The sequence below is a fragment of the Mus caroli genome, unplaced genomic scaffold (genome assembly GCF_978045245.1).
Source record: "Mus caroli unplaced genomic scaffold, Mus_caroli_1 scaffold_22, whole genome shotgun sequence".
Lineage (NCBI taxonomy): Eukaryota > Metazoa > Chordata > Mammalia > Rodentia > Muridae > Mus > Mus caroli.
Genome location: NW_028227277.1, coordinates 7,076,954 through 7,096,500, shown reverse-complemented (window position 1 = coordinate 7,096,500; position 19,547 = coordinate 7,076,954). Strand labels below are relative to the sequence as shown.

The following is a 19,547-nucleotide window of genomic DNA, read 5'->3' as shown; positions in this document are numbered from 1 at the left end:
ACTCAGGTGACAGCAGATGCTGGCAAGGATGTGGAGAAAGAGGAACACTCCTCCATTGCTGGTGAGATTGTAAGCTGGTACAACCACTCTGGATATCAGTATGGTGATACCTCAGAAAATTGGAAATAGTACAACCGGACGATCCCGCAATACCTCTCCTGGGCATATATCTAGTAATCTACCAACTGGTAAGAAGGACACATGCTCCACTATGTTCATAGCAGCCTTATTTGTAATAGCCAGCAGCTAGAAAGAACCCAGATGTCCCTCAAGAGAAGAATTGATACAGAATATGTGGTATATTTACATAATGGAATACTACTCGGCTATTAAAAAGAGTGAATTTATGAAATTCCTCTGTAAATGGATGGACCTGGAGGGCATCATCCTGAGTAAGGTAACACAATCACAAAAGAACTCACATGATATTTACTCACGGAAAAGTGGATATTAGCCCAGAAACTTAGAAAACCCAGGATAAAAGATACAATCTGCAAAATACATGAAACTCAAGAAGAACCAAGACCAAAATGTGGACACTTTGCCTCTTAGAATTGGGAACAAAACGCCCATGGAAGGAGTTACAGAGACAAAGTTTGGAGGTGAGACGAAAGGATGGACCATCTAGAGACTGCCATATCCAGGGATCCATCCCATAATCATCCTCCAAATGTTGACACCATTGCATACACTAACAAGATTTTGCTGAAAGGACCTGGATATATCTGTCTCTTGTGAGGCTATGCCGGGGCCTAGGAAACACAGAAGTGGATGCCCACAGTCAGCTATTGGATGGATCACAGGACCCCCAATGGAGGAGCTAGAGAAAGTACCCAAGGAGCTAAAGGGATCTGCAACCCAATAGTTGGAACAACAATATGAACTAACCAGTACCCCGAGGCTCGTGTCTCTAGCTGCATATGTATCAAAAGATGGCCTAATCGGCCATTATTGGAAAGAGAGCCCCATTGGTCATGCAAACTTTATATGCCCCAGTACAGGGGAACGCCAGGGCCAAGAAGTGGGAATGTGCGGGTAGGGGACTAGGGGGTGAGGGTATGGGGGAGTTTTGTGATATCATTGGAAATGTAAATGAAGAAAATACCTAATTAAAAACTCAGCACTTGGGTTATAGATGCAGGTGGATTTCTGTGATTTTCAGGCCAGCCAGGTCTGCAGAGCTGGCTCGAGTACAGGCAGGGCTCCACATGGAACTTTATCTCAAAGCCCATGCCCCAAATGAATGTGAATCATTTACTAGCCAGCATCAAAGAGCAGGCTCATGCCACAGAGCTTCTCGGCACCTAAGCTCAGGGGGACAACATTTTTAGAGGCAAAAATCACAAAGACCAACTCACATCAAAGTTTGATGAGGGCCAGAGTAACCTTGAAAAATTCATTTCTGGCAGAATATAGTAATTCCCTCAGACAACCTGACAGTTATTTTTAGCTTATACTTTCTTCATTTATTTTGGTTTATAATAATTATTTTGTTTAATATATCTAGATTATGATCAAGGCCATGGAAATCTCAAGTGTTTTGCCAAGGGAGACATGACTATTGGGGAGTAGAAGGGTAAGGACTGTCTAAGCAAATTATAAAATAGAATTAAGTCAAGAAGATGTCAAAATAGTCACGTGAGTTCCAGGACAGTCAAGGTTGCATAAACTCTGACTCTCGTTGTCTCTGTCTCTCTTTCCCTCTGTGTACACCCCCCTCTCTCTCTCTCTCACTCTCTCTCTCTCTCTCTCTCTCTCTCTATATATATATATATATATATATATATATATATATATATATATATATATATATGTCTCTATCTGTGTCTCTGTTTCTGTCCTTCTCTTCTTCCGAAAAAAACAAAAAACAAAACAAAAAACAAAAAACTTGCTGCTCTTGTAGAAAACCTGAGTTACAGGTGTCTGTAGACCCAAGAACCATCTCCTGGCCTTCGTGAGCACTAGGTATACACACAACTCACTTAAAAACATGTGGAGAGCCAGACAGTGGTGGCACAGGCCTTTAATCCCAGCACTCAGGAGGCAGAGGCTGGCCGATTTCTGAATTCGAGGCCACCCTGGACTACAAAGTGAGTTCCGGGACACCAAGGCTACACAGAAAAGTGTAGTGGGTGGATGTTTGGTGGAGAACAGGAATGGAGGCAGATGAGAGGGTGGAATGGGAGTGATCAAAGGGGAAATCTAGAAGGCAGATAACATTTGAAATGAAAATAAACCAGAAAAAAAATCAAAGAATGATTAGAACAGACCTTTTTATATTCAGCGATGGGGTTATTGTTACTTACTAAAAATTCTCAAGATTTCAGTGTCCCTGCAGTCAGGTGAGGATGCAAATGGGTGCATGTTATATCTAATTTTGCAGTTTTCAAAGATAAATATTAATATATTACAACATTGATCTCTCACACTTATATTCCCTCTGCACATATATAAAACAAATAACTACGTAATTTACAAGCACTTTTGTTATATTTACATACACACACAGAAACACAAACACACACAAACACACACAAACACAAACACACCTCTTGGGTGTAACTACACATTGGAAGTTTTCCTTTCTGACTCTGATACAGAATCACAGTTTACATGAGCTCAGATACCTTATTTTGGAATCTGAATGAATGTGTGACTTTGGTATTAGTTGAATGCTAAGAGAAAACACAAACTGTGTGAGAGAGTGAATTAATGTTGTAGATGACATCGCAATATCATCCCATTTGCAGGAGAGAAGATAAGAGACTATTTTTTCATATTTATTTCATTATATATAATAGCCAGTTGCTGAAAAGAACTTAGATGTCACTCAACAGAGGAATGGATACAGAAATTCTGGTACATTTGCACAATAGGGTACTACTCAGCAATTATAAACAATGAATTTATGACATTTTAAGGCAAAATGGATGTATCTGGAGGATATCATTCTGAGTGTGGTAACCCAATAACAAAAGAACACATATGTATGCACTAACTGATAAGCAGATGTTAGCCCAGAAACAGACTAACCAAGATACAATTTGCAAAACACATGAAACTTGAGATGAAGGAAGATCAAAGTGTCGATAGTTCGTTGCTTCTTAGAATGGAAAACAATATACCCAAGGAAGGAGTTACAGAGACAAATATTGGAGCTGTGAAAGACAAAAAGGATCATCCAGAGATTGCCCCACCTGAGGATCCTTTCCATATGCAACCACCAAACCCAGACACTATTGCATATGCTAGCAAGATTTTTCTTACAGGACCCTGATATAGCTCTCTTTTCTGAGGCTTAGCCAGTGAAATATATAGAAGTGGATGCTCACAGTCATCTATTGGATGGAATACAGGGCCCCTAAATAAAAAGCTAGAGAAAATACCAAAGAGCTAAAGGGGTTACTAACCCTATAGGAGGAACAACAATATGAACTAACCAGTACTCCCCAGAACTGTGCCTGTATTGCATATGTAGCAGAGGATGGCCTAAGCAGATCTCCTGAAAGAGTCATACCCGCCACAACTTACTTTAAGATTATCCATGGCATATTTTAAAATGAAAATATAGAAAGGTATAAAATAATATATACATGACATCCCAAATAAAGTTATGACTATTTTCCTGCTTCCATCATATTCAGCTGATAAGTCCAACTGAGATTTCTGTTGTTTATACAAATCACTTGCTAAATTTGTAATAGCATAAAACTTAGCCATCTACTGTGTTTTTTTTTTTTTTTTTTATCTTCAGGAAAAATATTATACTCAGTTGTATTAAGACAAATTCTCACTCTCGGTCATATAACCAACAAATGCTCTAACATGTTATAAGGCCACATACTCCAGAATGTGTATCACAGCCTTATTTATAATAGCCAGGAGCTGGAAAGAACACAGATGTCCCTCAACAGAGGAATGGATACAGAAAATGTGGTACGTTTTCACAATGGAGTACTACTCAACTATTACAAGCAATGAACTCATTGAATGGAAGAAACTAGAAATTCTCATCCTGAGTGAGGTAACACAGTAACAAAAGAACACACATGGTATGCACTCACTGATAAATAGATATTAACCTAGAAGCTTGGAATAATCAAGTTACAATTCATGAACCACATGAAAATCAAGAAGACAGAAGTCCAAAGTGTGGCTACTGCAGTCCTTTTAGAAGGGGAAACAAAATATCCATGGGGGAGATACAAAGTGTAGAGCAGAGACTGAAGGAATGACCATCTAGAGACTGCCCGTTCTGAGGATCCATCTCATATAAAATCACCAAACCCAGACTCTATTGTGGATGCCAACAAGTGATTACTGACAGGAGCCTGATATAGCTGTCTAGTGAGAGACTCTGCCAGTGTCTGACAAATACAGAGGTGGATGCTCACAGCCAACCAATGGATGGAGCCCAAGGTCGGCAATGGAGGAGATAGAGGAAGGACCCCAAAAGGTGAAGCAGCTCACAGCATCATTGGAGGAGCAAAATATGAACTAACCAGTAGCTCAGAGCTTCCAGGGTCTAAACCACCAGCCAAAGAGTTCACATGGAGGGACCCATGGCTCCAGCTGCAAATGTAGTGTAGGATGGCCTTGTTGAAGATCAATGGGAGAAGAGGCCCTTGATCCTGAAAAGGCTCTATGCTGAAAGGATGTTTTCAGAGGGGTAAACCAGGGAAGAGGATAACATTTGAAATGTAAAATTAAAAAATCTAATAAAAAAAGAAAAAAAAATGGAAAAATTAATGGGTTTCTCCTTGGCAATAGAGTTTATCTAATGTCTCCACATCCAACTTTCATTATAAAATGCTTTGTAGTCATAGTTGGGTGTTTTCCATACCAATATTTTCATAACAAGATTCATATTCATTGGAGCATAATGTGAATGAATATTTGGTACTCTACACATGAGCAGGCCCTATCTTAGCAGTATATTTCAAGAACAGCTCTTCTGTAATGAATGATTATTAACAAATTGACTTGATCTCAAATCCTATGATAACCTCTCTGGTTCAGGGGATCTCTCTAAAGTCATACTCTAAAATCAATAGATAACACTTTGTTTTATAAAGGTTACTTTAAAAATATGGATTTTTTACCAATATTTTAAGGAGATATATATTACATGAATCGAATTAGAAAAAATCATTTAGAGAATAGACTGAACAGATTTTCTCACAATTGAACCACATGAAAGGATGAAAGCTCGGGTCCTTTTCTCTTCAGCAATCATTGAAAAGTATGTAGGACACAGTATTACTTGCATAAAATACACCATGATGATTAAACATTTATATTTACCATAAAGTTCAGGTTTGTTCCTCAAAATCATGTTATGTAAATATGTTTGAATGATTCAATCCCATTGACATAAAAGGGATTTCCCTATCTGGTCTAGTATATTCAGGAAGAATAAACATATGTAAATGCATACAGTACTTAAGGTATCTAATAGTCCTCACAAACAGTAGACATCTGGAATGGGACTTTGATCCCTAATGCACACACCTAATTAAAAGAAAAAAATCTGGGCTCATGACTGTGGAATAAGTAGTTATGTATGGCAAACGATCATCAAAAGACTGAACAATTCATCCAATTGAAAGACTTAAATAATCTTGAATTGGAAAAAGTACCTGTCTCTGGTTCTGACAGTTGTTTTCCTCTATTAAAGACACGTCAGACACACAAACTGCTGATTCAGGATGCGGAGGATGTCACTCTCAGGGGTTGGTTTTCAGAGGAGTTCAGAGAATGTAATGTCTCATAAGAATAATTTGCTCTGAGTTAGTACACTCTGATAGCCACTGTAACTAGAAGAACAAACTGGGAATATAGTAAACTATAGAACTGATACAAACTAAGAAATATCATTTCCTCCCTGACTCTTTATGGTCTCCTTTTGGCAAGACAATATCCAATAAAATAAAATATAAAAATTCACACTATACTAGCTTTGGACTTGCCTGCTCCTGTCTCCCTGGATGGACAAACTAATGTACTAGAATCCTCATCATTCAGGAATTATGATAAGCAGGAAAGTTCCTTAAATTCACAGTGGCAGCATTTTCTGTTATTCATTACTGGGAAGCCAGACTCAAGTATGCCTACTCCAGGAATTTTCACATCACTGTTCCCTGACTCACTGTGCCTGTCCCAGAACCACATCTTCCTTGCTGTTTTACAGTGAGATGAAAAGCCAGCTTCCTTAGGTCTCTCTCTTATTTCTCTATGCCTTCCATTCTCAATCTCAAGGAGACTCCTCCACCATCTTGCAAACATAAATATGGGTGAACTCTCTAGGGACTGTTTGAAAGCCCTAAGAGCAGTTGGTGTTGTTACAAAACTGATGACTCACAGGGGTTACAAAGATCTCCAGGATACAATAGAATGTTCAGACAAGGAATTGTTTATGTCACGTGAAACAGGCTTTACCTTTCTGTTAAAGTTCTCCCTCTACTGAACAGAAGCTGAATTGCCTGTCCTGGAGACTCTCCTGGGACATAAATACTGATCACCTCTTTTTCAAAAGCCAGAGATCTCAGACAATGAGCTTTTTTTTTTTTTTTTTTTTTTTTTTTTTTTTACGTGTAAGAACAGTGGGAAAATGGCGTGCTTTATTTCCAAAGGGGTTAACTAGAAAGAAGTTTGACAGGATCAAGAGAAGAGCAAGCCCATCAAGTTGGTAGCAGAACACATGAGATGTCTACTTTCATCCTATGCCTCAATGGTACTTACTTATCATAAGTACATCATGTGCTTATCTCTGTGGAGGTCCTAAATGATGTGGGAATTCAGCCAAAGTGTTCCCCCATGTTTATAATTATGGAAGAGATCCTGTTAGGCAGGTAGGTTAGTAGGTCATTGAGGTACACCCTGCTTTCATAAGTTCAGACTGCAGAGATCCTTCAAGTGTAAAATTTTTATATAATATTGAAATTCTAATTTTGGTATTCAATATTAGTATAGTTATGTATATTGGACAATGAAGGTTGGAAGGGAAATTGGACCCTTTATTGTAAGCTAAGTTCTATGGATTATGGGATTTTAGGGGAAACCTTGGAAGAATCACCATCAGGCATCCTGCATGGACATTGAGTGTTAGTGAAGTAATATGTCATGCCAATTATGATGCATTGGGTTAAAAATCCTGAGTGTAAACAAGCTATAACATGTCAGATTTAGTTTCATTAGAATAAGTTGAATTTTGTACAAAAATCATTTAAATTATAATAGACTAAGATAATATTTGTAATGAAGAAACTGAAATTATATTTGTTGGTGCATAGTTGTATAATGGCCATCCCATTGCCTTTCAAATATCTCTGGTTCATGAATAACATCTTTGCTATCACATATATTTTCATCAATGTGGAAGTCCTTCCATCCATGTAGATTGATGAGTGCAGATACTCACAAGTGCTTCAATGCTTTGTATAAATTGTACTTCTGTGCCATATCAAACCTTGTTTCAAGTGATTGAAGAATCACAAATCAGTATCTGATTAATGGGGAAAAAAGGATAAGAATGGTTTAATAATAAATGACATCAGAATTTAATGAATATACAGCAGCAACACTTTTAAGACAATTCTCTGACATGAAAATAGGATAGAGGCCATCACCTGTTACACATAAAATATCATGGAATCAGATATCTGATTTCAACAAGAAATAAAGGGATAAGCAACTGGAAAGAAGCTATGAATATTATCTGTGAAACAGAAGAAAACTTTGTTTTATAAACTCAAATTGTACTGTAGTGGATAGCTTAAGATTGCAATCCAATAGAAAAACTTAAAGGAAAATAGAAACCAAATATTGCCTTGATAATCAAGAAGGACACGATGATGTGTGCTCTGCCTTCTTGCCTCCAAATCAAGTACATAACATGAGTTTTAGTAAAAAGAAAAGAAATTTTAAGAAATACTATTTTTGTTTCAAGCAACATGGAGGATGTCTCTGCAGAAAAGCACATGGAGCCTCACCTCTGAATCTGAGCAAACACAAATTCAAGATTATTAAAGACCTGAAAATTTGACCTGTAGTATTGGTTTAATGAGTATGGAATGGATCCCAGTCCATTGCTCATGTGCACCAAATGACTTCCAAAAGACCGCTACAGTCCATAATGGCATTTCAATAGCAGTCACAGTGTAGTGAAGAGTCTGCCTCCATGCACATTCCCAGTTAATTTGACATGGTATTAGCACCAGGTATATAACAATTATAAAATATGACAACAGAACAGTTAATTTACCCAGTCTATAGGTTTGTACTGAAACAAATTTGCACTGAAATAGTTGTAATTCATCCAAAGTATGAAACAAATGTTTATTCATGGTAACAAAGATAGTAAAATAAATTCCATTGCAGGATTTTATTATAATCCAGTGACATACCAACTGTTCCAAAAATGAAGTTTAAGACACTTAATTCAGTATGGATATTTTGAACAAAAACATAAGGTAGTTAAAAAAATAACAAATCAAATCAATCCTTCATCTTTGTCACTCATTGAAATCTAACCAAATTATATAAATTAGCTTAGCAGCTAACATCTATGTTATTGATATGTAATCTAAATAGAAATATTTCAAAACAAATGCCAAGTAGAAATAAATGAAAAGTGTGTGGTATATGCCAGCATTAGCAATAAAATTTTACCTCTTAAATGATACCTAAATTCTTTCCCTTGAGCAAAAAATATGAAATTAGCCTCTAACTTCTTAATGAGGTGTGAACATACATCAATCAAAGAAATATTTCATCAAATGTCATTGACTGCCAGGGACTGATTATCAAGAAAATGTTCAGCATATCAGTGAATGTCTGCACAGGTACTGATATTTGACCAGATGGGTGTTGAATCTTTAAAATACAGGTACTTTTGGATTTAGCATATTGACATGTTCTCCAGATGGCAGGAATCATGGGAAGTTTGAGGAGTTTTTGGAAACATGAGTGGCATACAATATATGAACAACAATATATGAACAACAGAGAGCATGGTCAACTCCAGGCTCAATGTTGCATGTGAGACTGCCCTTCCCTAAACTAGACAATGTGTTACATAATGTTCCATGATTAAACTCAACATCTGAATGATATGGAACTTTTATGACCTTCTCAACTTCTGTCACAGTATAGAACTTCTGATGAAATCCATTGTGTTTGTGCATAATGGCTGTTGACACATGGAAGATATGAACTATGCAGGAGAAGATTGTCCTTGGGATTTACTCTATGCACATGAATGCAGTCATGGCCCCTGAGGGTAGAAAACATGATCTCAAAACATGTTTTAAAAAATATGTTGATGAAAAGTTTTCAGACCTCAGATGTAGAGCCTGAGGCCAGAATTTTCCCTATGTCTATAGGGAGCCTGACATAGGAGGGATGGAAAGGAACTGTGAATATAATAAGTGGATCTCCAGACAGAGGTATCTTTCAAGCAGACACATAGGTATAACTGTGTGTGTGATGTTTTTCTACATCAGAAACGGATTTCACAACAGCTCCATCTTAGATCCTAGCAGACATGAAGAAGATCTGTGCTTTCTCTATTTCATTTTTGTTTCTGAAGTTTTCTCTCATCTTGTGCTGTTTGACTGCACCAAGGTGCTTTTGGAGGATAAAGAATAGTGAAGATAATGATGGAGATTTGCAAAGGGAATGTCATTTTTACATTTGGTTACATGATGAACCTATTGAAGATAATTTTTATAATTCAGATTTAAGTTTTAGGTAAGTCACTAACTTTATTTCCTTTGTCAATGTCACTAATTTGACATATTTAGCTGTATATACAAACTGTGGGTTCTGTTCTCTTCCTCACCATGTAACTTTAAGAACTCCTGAATACAAATTATTATTTCAATCACTATTTTAATACTTCGAAATGTGTCACAGTTTAGTAGAGTTTTAGTGCAATTTTATACTCCAGTTTACAATGCTTGATCATGTGAAGGTCTGGATTCTCTCTTTTGAGTCTTTGTTGATAATATATGTTGAAAGATATCTTTTCATCTGCCTTGAATTCACAATCCCCACCTTTGTCAAGAACTCAATATGAAGAAACTGCATCACTGCCTATATTCAATTGTCTGCCAATGCCTCATGTATGATTATGCATCTAGATGACTTCATAAAAGTGTTACCTAATTCTGGTTTCCAACAGATGAAAATGCATTGTTTCATTGAAATATTTGTGAATGTGTTGGTCTACTATACCTGGTTAAATGTAAAACATTACTTATATACTTGTGAATATACATATGCTTTATAAAATAGTCTTTAAATGAGTCTCATCCTGTAATTCTTGATTTGATACTGAATGTGGAAAAAGAATGCTAGTCTCATATTTTGTTACCAGAATAATATTTTTATCAAACTACACAAATGCACAGGCAAAGATTAGGCCTATTATCAGAAACAAAGTCAATATTTCTATTAACTACTCAATAATATTATCATTATTTAGTCGGTAATATTTATTCACATTTCCTTTCCATTCATCCTATGTCATGTGCCTTGGATACATAGGTAAAATACTGGACTTAATCTCTACATATGAGGTTTGAAAAGATAAATCTAGGAGAATCATTTTATTTCTTGTGGAAAAGAACCTTTTCTCAATGTGGCTATTAGGTCTGAGATCCAAAGTGTAAGATGCTATCATTTGTGGCTACAGATCATGGGGGAAAAGAGTGTTGAAATCATTTACCTTTTAGCGAATCAATGTGCCTGCGACTTCTTTCTTTTATAAACCAAGGTTTCTTGTGCTTTTATGTTTTTGGCTCTCATCCCATCCCCTATTCAATTTTCATGTCTTTGGGAATAAAGGAATACATTTTTCAATTGGTAGCCACAGTGCACTCTATACTCTGATTGTGATGGTTGCTTCACATTATTATCCTTCAGTGTTAGGTGAGTAGGAGTTTCATTTCTGATGTATTCTGAATTTTACCCACACCTATTTGCAAAAATTGTAGAAATTCTCATTGATGACAATTGTTTAAGCCATAATAAGTTTTAAAATTACAAATATATGAACTGTGCCAATATAATTTTGGGATTAAAAAGAAAAACTTAGCACTGAACTCTTAATTGAAAAAAACAAATTTTAGCCAAAGACCATGTTTGGTGTCTTTACACCTGATAAGAGGTAATAGAGAATAACAGATGAACTGCCAAATGTGCTGGGGCAGAGAAGCTCTCTGTGCTCAGACATCACTTAAAGGATTTCAAAGTATTAGGAAGATTGAGGTATTAAAAGAAATGTGATACATTTTTTACAAGATAGATATAGTAAGAACACACTAAAAGGTAACATTAATTTGATGTGTACAAAACCCTAAAGCATAATATTCTGGTCATATGGTATATTGTATCATTGTGTATATCATGAAATTGATAAATAAAATTAAATAAAATGGATCTTAAAATGAGTAGCCTGATTGGTAATATTAACAGTTGAATATATTAAAAGCATGATCTACAAATATACAAAACAAATACAAAGTAAGTTCTAACATCTTATTCATAATTTTCTATCTGTGAATAAAATTAGCATTTTCTTAATGTTTAAGTTCATAGAGCTTTTGTTATTTGGAAATATGTAAAATATTCTTATTGATAAATTATTTTCTTTACTTGAAACACTGATAATCTTCTTAAAGTAAGCTGATTGTTAGTCAAGAAACACAACTATATAATGTGTTTTGAATACTCTCATACTGTCAGGTGTTATCTAATAAGGGCTTTTGAATATATTTCTTAATGATTCACTATATAAAATTTTATGCTCCTGTATTATGCTTAATTCCAAGGAGTATTTTGTACGTTTTATAATAACTTAGTAGTGAACATTAGACATAGTGTCCTCAGTTATGGATATTATTAAATATGCATTAATGATATTTTTAGGGTATAAAAGGATAGGAATAAAAAGTTGAAAAAACAGATATATTAGTTGATTCTCAAAGTATTAAATAATATTAAGTTGATGTATAAATTGCATTTAAATAAAAATTATAAGGAGAGTCTGTTAGGTGTTTCATATGTAGTGGAAGTCATGCTCTGTTATATATAGGTGGAATTACATCTCCAAAGTTAATTTATAGCAGTTTTACACAATAGGACTGTAATTTAGTTCAAGGATGGCATTCATAGATAAAACATTTTTTTTTATTTTCATGAATACAAAATGTATCATATCACAGTGCCCAATGTGTATGAATTCTTAAATTGTATTTGGCTCTAAAGATCCCTAATATATCAGGCTTATTTCAAGACATTTAGACGGAAATTTATTATATCTCAAATTAAAAACTTTACTGCAGTTGAAATTTTATATTTCAAACATCTCCCTTAATCATCACTATGCCTTCTTTTAGAATTGCAGCAAGTGGATATGAGCTTTTTCTGGTAATGTTTTTTGCTACTGATGAGATCAACAAGAATCCTGATCTTTTACCCAACATGACTTTGATGTTCTCCATCATTGGTGGAAAATGTCATAATTTATTGAGAGATCTGGATCAAGAATATACACAAACATATGGACATATGAATTTTGTTAATTATTTCTGTTATTTAGATAAGTCATGTATCATAGCTCTTACAGGAGCATCATGGAAAACATCCTTAAAACTGGCAATGCGCTCTTCGATGCCACTGGTAAGAATTTGTGACACTGAATGGGTTAAGAACATTAAATTACATTTACAGGTGCCTACAAGAAAACTTGGACAGAATGCATTTATGAGTGTGCTGCTACACAATCACACACACACACACACACAGATTTATATATATATACATATATAAATTATTATATTAATTATTATTATTATGATGATGATGAATTAAATAATCAGTCCATAGATTTACTGTACAGACAGGTAAAACTGTGTACTTGGAATTTCAGACTTGTCAGGAATAGTCTAGAATCTAATAGGAATGATACATGACATGTATAGTACAATCTTACTGTTCTTAAAAAGAGTTCTGGAAGGTGAGTAGCATTACTTGTATATGAGTCCAAACATCCTAATAATCATATTCCTCATTGGAAGTTTCATCCTGTCTTCTACAACCTTTAGGTTTTCTTTGGACCATTTAATCCTAACCTACGCGACCATGACCGGCTGCCCCACGTCCATCAGGTAGCCCTTAAGGACACACTTTTATCCCATGGCATGGTCTCCTTGATGTTTCATTTTAGATGGACTTGGATAGGACTGGTCATCTCAGATGATGATCAGGGGATTCAGTTTCTTTCAGATTTAAGAGAAGAAAGCCAAAGGCATGGGATCTGTTTAGCTTTTGTTAATATGATTCCAGAAAACATGCAGATATACATGACTAGGTCTACAATATATGATAAACAAATTATGACATCTTCAGCAAAGGTTGTTATCATTTATGGTGAAATGAACTCTACTCTAGAAGTCAGCTTTAGAAGATGGGATAGGATAGGTGCTCAGAGAATCTGGATCACAACCTCACAATGGGATGTCATCACACATAAAAAAGAATTCACCCTTAATCTCTTCCATGGTTCTATTACTTTTGCACACCACAGAGCTGAGATTCCTAAATTTAGGAATTTTATGCAAACAAAGAAAACTGCCAAGTACCTAAAAAATATTTCTCATACTATACTGGAATGGAATTATTTTAATTGTTCAATCTCTAAGAACAGCATTAAAATGGATAATATGACATTCAACAACACATTGGAATGGACAGCACTGCACAGCTATGATATGGCCATGAGTGATGAAGGTTACAATCTGTACAATGCTGTTTATGCTGCGGCCCACACCTACCATGAACACATTCTTCAACAAGTAGAGTCTCAGAAAAAGGCAGAACCCAAAACATATTTCACTGCTTGTCAGCAGGTAAAGTTTCTTACATTTCATTATGCTTAGATATATCAATGTGATCTTTTAAATGGACCTAGAGGAACAACTGTACATTTGTTTGTGATTATTCTTTAAACTCTCTAATAAACCTTTTACATGGATGAATATCATGCACAAATATAATATTTAATAGGAGGCAATATATTTTTATGAATATCAGTGACTTTTGTGACAAGGTGTCTCACATTTCACTAAATGAGTTCAAAATTTACAATAGGAGCCAAGAGTTTTATCATAAAATCCTAAGTGATGGCTAGACTGGAATGTTTGGCTAAAGAATAGTTTCTTAGAAATTGATTCATGTGCTGTGCTTATTATTTAGTCATTTACATTAACAATTTACAATAACATAAATGACTAAGACTCTACATTTTACTACGTTTACATTTATTTTATGAGTATACTGTATGTACATGAAAATGATTTGTTTATTTTCACAATTGCCAGGTATTCAGACTTCCCCTTCAGTCTCTCATATACTGTTTCATTTTTTAAAAAAGTATTTTTGACAAGAATCTTCACACAGACACTCATATAGACAGGCAGACACACACACATTCACACTCATGCACTGTGTTACTTATTTTCTAGTAATCATTTTTTCTAGCACACTTTATCATCTATCATTAATATGAAGTATATAAATTTTCAGTTATCAATGAGGTATACTGTTTTTTTCTACACACGTTTATTTCAATACAGCTGTTTTTTTCTGAAAGTCATTAAGAAATTAGGGAATTCTCAATTTTGCGTTACCTTTATTGATATGCTTTATTGATATTGGAAGCATGAATCTCTTCTAGGTGTCTTTCTTGATGAAAACCAGGGTATTTACGAACCCTGTTGGAGAACTGGTGAACATGAAGCATAGGGAAAATCAGTGTACAGAGTATGACATTTTCATCATTTGGAATTTTCCACAAGGCCTTGGATTAAAAGTGAAAATAGGAAGCTATTTACCTTGTTTTCAAAAGAGTCAACAACTTCATATATCTGATCATTTGGAATGGGCCATGGGAGGAACATCAGTGGGTATACCGTAATTTTTTTCAGGATATGTGGATTTTAAAATATGAGACTTCGTGTTTAAGACCAATTGCTACTTTTGCAAAAAACCATCCAAAGTTACAATAATCATACTTTGATAATGCTCAACTTCAAGTATATCTGGTAATCAATGGATTAATGGCCTCTGAATTCCATGTTCAATAGTACCAAAATTGCCTATTACCTACAATACAGGAGTATATAGAATGGATTTATAGTATAATGTATATGTACATATGATTAATGAAAAAATTTTAACTATATATTAACATGGGATTTTTTTAATTCTGTAGAAACATATTTATAACCTAATTAAGTATATCATGGATTCATTAACATAAACGTTTCTCCATATTGAAGGTTTTCTCTTTTTAATTTATATATTTTGTATTGTTTTTTATTTATTTACATTTAAAATGTTATCTTCCTTCGTGATTTCCACTCCTCCGTGGAGGATTGCCTTATCTGGCATCAGTGGGAGGGGAATCCCTTGCTCCTCTGAAGGGTTGATGCCCCAGCACAGGGGAATACTAGAGTGATGAGGCAGGAATGGGTGGGTGTGGAGTTCCCTCATAGATGCAGGGGAAAGAGAGTAAGGGATAGTGTGTTCAAGGTTTTCTTTTACACTTAGTAGTACTTCATTAATTTCATAGGAGTGTTATATAAAATATTTTGTTCATAGTCATCAAACTACTCTCTCTTGATTTACCCTACATTCTCCCTCCATATATCACAGTATTCTTTTTTGTAATTTATAAATCATGAGAGAAAAACTTGTGCCACCTAAACATTCTTTTTGGATTGATCAGTTTAGGAAGAAAAATTTTTAAATTGCTATAACCTAAATGATACATAAATAATATTACATGATGTAGTAATTTTTGTGTGACACTCAGAGTGTTGCAGGGTAATATGAATAAAATGTGCCTGATATTGTAAAGTGATACAGGTTATCAGAGGAATATGTATAGCCATTTCTGTTAGTGCCCTATATATCAATCTATGGGTCATTATTCATATGATAAATACATGAAATACAGAGACTCACGTGAATATTATCTAATATTTATGCACTGCCTCAGGTTCCCTCCTCCGTGTGTAGTGTGATATGTACTGCTGGATTCAGGAAAATTTATCAGAAAGAAACATCAGACTGCTGCTTTGATTGTGTTCAGTGCCCAGAAAATGAGGTTTCCAATGAAACAGGTACATGCTTGCATGCAGAAGAAAATTTGCTGAATTTGAATACCTTCTCTATCCAAACTAGAAATATGAAATGGCCTAGATGCAAACTAAAGACCTAACATCTCCATGACTGAAAACATAATCAGTTAAATAGTGCCAACTTCTTTTGGACCCAGCAAAAAACTTCCAATATTTTCTTTTTTTTAAATTTTTAATATTTTTATTACATATTTTCCTCAATTACATTTCCAATGCTATCCCAAAGGTCCCCCATACCGCCCCCCACTTCCCTACCCAGCCATTCCTATTCTTTTGGCCCTGGCATTCCCCTGTACTGGGGCATATAAAGTTTGCAAGTCCAATGGGCCTCTCTTTCCAGTGATGGCCGATTAGGCCAATATTTTCTTGAAACAAGGCCTTTCTCTCACAATATGATGGTTACTGCTTTTATATTATATAGAAAGTGTTTAGGAGGACATACCTGTATAACAATATTTTAAAGAAACATTTTAGATGTAATAATCTATGCATATGTTTATTTTTCTTTGATTTGTTGTACATAGAAAGTTGACAACCTGATCAGTCCACGATCTTTCCCTCTATCACCCAGCTTACAATGTGAAAAAGACCAGATGCTCAGGGTAACGGTTGTTGTTTAATGAAATATATTTTAAGAGGTTAGATGGACAAAAGATTAAGTATTTCTTCTTAAAGAAATAGAACAAGAGTGAAGATTTCAAAATGCACCAAGAGATGGCTTGGAGCTTAGATAAGGAAAGAGGGATAAATGTGAACATCCATAAGCTTCCTGCCATATAGCATGGAATGTGTATTTGGCAAGATAGAGATTGGAAAACAATGAAAGGGACATGCATAGGTCTATGAGGTGTACAGCTACAAGAACGAAAATATTCCTTTATGCAAACAGTATTTGAATGAGGAATTGTATATTCTGGTTCCTATGTGTAGATACAAAGGCACAAACCACAGAGCAAAAAAAGTACGTGATGCATTTCATCAACTGACACCAGTACCGATGTCTGCACACTACCCATGTCTGTGAATAGTGAATTTATGTTTACAGGAATTAAATAATCTGAGATTATGCATATAATTATTCATCACATTTTTGTTTTTGTTCAATAAGAATATTTTTCTGTTCCACTTTCCATGATGTTTTTTTTTTTTTTTTCAATCACAGTGCATAGGTCAATACTGGGCAATTTTAAGTTAGTGGTTCTACAGCAAAAAGGAAGGGAATGGATCATCAACACTAAATTATTTATTAATATTTGCTATGAAAAACACAAATATAAAATTATTACCTATGTAATTATGATATCTTATAAGGGTTTATGTACATTTACCAGCAGATATGGAACAGTGTGTGAAGTGTCCAGATGATAAGTATGCCAACATAGAGCAAACCTACTGTCTCTCAAGAACTATATCATTTTTGACTTATGAAGATCCACTGGGGACGACCCTAGGCTGCATGGCACTGTCCTTCTCGGCCATCACAATTCTAGTCCTCGTCACATTTGTGAAGTACAAGGATACTCCCATTGTGAAGGCCAATAACCGCATTCTCAGCTACATCCTGCTCATCTCTCTAGTCTTCTGCTTTCTCTGCTCCCTGCTCTTCATTGGACATCCCGACCAGGTCACCTGCATCTTGCAGCAGAGCACATTTGGCGTATTTTTCACTGTGGCTATTTCTACAGTGTTGGCCAAAACAATAACTGTGGTCATGGCTTTCAAGCTCACTACTCCAGGAAGAAGAATGAGAGGGATGTTGGTAACAGGGGCTCCTAAGTTGGTCATTCCCATTTGTACCCTAATCCAACTTGTTCTCTGTGGAATCTGGTTGGTAACATCTCCTCCCTTTATTGACAGAGATATACAATCTGAACATGGGAAGATTGTCATTCTTTGCAATAAGGCTCAGTCATTGCCTTCCACATTGTCCTGGGATACTTGGGCTCCTTGGCTCTGGTGAGCTTCACTTTGGCTTTCTTGGCTAGGAACCTTCCTGACACATTCAATGAAGCCAAGTTCCTAACTTTCAGCATGCTGGTGTTCTGCAGTGTCTGGATCACATTCCTCCCTGTCTATCATAGCACCAGGGGGAGGGTCATGGTGATTGTGGAGGTTTTCTCCATCTTGGCTTCTAGTGCAGGGTTGCTAATGTGTGTCTTTGTCCCAAAGTGTTATGTTATTTTAGTTAGACCAGATTCAAATTTTATACAGAAGTACAAAGATAAATTTTGTTATTAAAATATTCATAATATGAAAATGTTAGATGATACTCAACATATTTTTTCTTTGTCTTAACAAAAGTAGTACTTAATCTTATAAAAATTTAAATAATATACAAATTTGAACTTACAAACATGGTCTCATTCATAAGGACACAATTTTGAAGATATTGAGAACCAGGAATCTCAATTGTGGAAACGCTACCATCATCCTGACCTGCAGTTTTTTATGTAAACCATGAACTTAATTAATGATTAATATAAGGTGACCATACTGACTGTGAACACTACCATCTCTAGGCAAGATGTTTTTGGAGTTATAAGATAAAGGTCTGAAGACAACATGGTTGTAACGCCAGTAATCAACATTTTCCCTCATGCTTTCATGGAGTTCCAGCATCCAATTTCAGGCCTTGGCTTCATTCAATATACTGTGACCAAGGTACTTTAGTAAATAAACACTTTCCTCACAAGCTTCTTTTGATTGCTATGTGTTTTTTTTTTTCAGCAAGGGAATATAAAATATCAACAAAATGGTAAATTGTTTCTGTTGAGATTTAGAATATCATCGATTCCTGATGCAATAGAAGGCACTCATTTGAAAAGAGAAACAAGCGTGAATATTAGCAGTATGAAGTACAGTGACAGCACAGAAGAACTGTACTTTGGAATAGCTTTAAAATGTACTGGGCAGATGTTAAGAATGTCAGATAACATTACAAAAAAGAAATATTTTATTAAAGGGACTATGCATATCAAATTGTGCCTACAATATAAGGCTCTTTACATTTATGTGAAAAGACACAATGAGGAGCAATGGAGAGACCTGGCAAGGAAAGTGGACAGGGTGGGGGAAATTGGGGGAAGAGGGGATCAGGGTCTGGTATTGGCTGAGGGAAAAGGACTGAAACCCTGAGGGCCAGCAGAAAGAACGTAAACAAGCAACCTCAGGAGAGAGGAGGTTTTGGGAAACCCAGGGTGCACCAGAGACATGGAAGGTGAGAGAATCCCAGGACTTAAAGGAAGGGACCTTATATGAAATACCTGACAGTAAGGAGAGGGACTTTTGAACCCACCATCAGCAGGATTATCAAGTATGTGATGGGTTTGCCACCCCACA

The 19,547-nt window shown here is 35.5% G+C and overlaps 1 protein-coding gene across 1 annotated transcript; it reads left to right on the top strand.

Moving 5' to 3' along the window:
- Positions 1-9,544: 9,544 nt before the first annotated feature.
- LOC147000027 (vomeronasal type-2 receptor 116-like) lies at positions 9,545-18,859 on the top strand. The gene is given in 7 exon segments (XM_085834340.1): positions 9,545-9,750; positions 12,402-12,684; positions 13,110-13,913; positions 14,741-14,965; positions 16,067-16,190; positions 17,540-18,106; positions 18,109-18,859. Coding segments are annotated over 7 exon segments (2,547 nt in total). The 3' UTR covers positions 18,447-18,859.
- Positions 18,860-19,547: the final 688 nt, after the last annotated feature.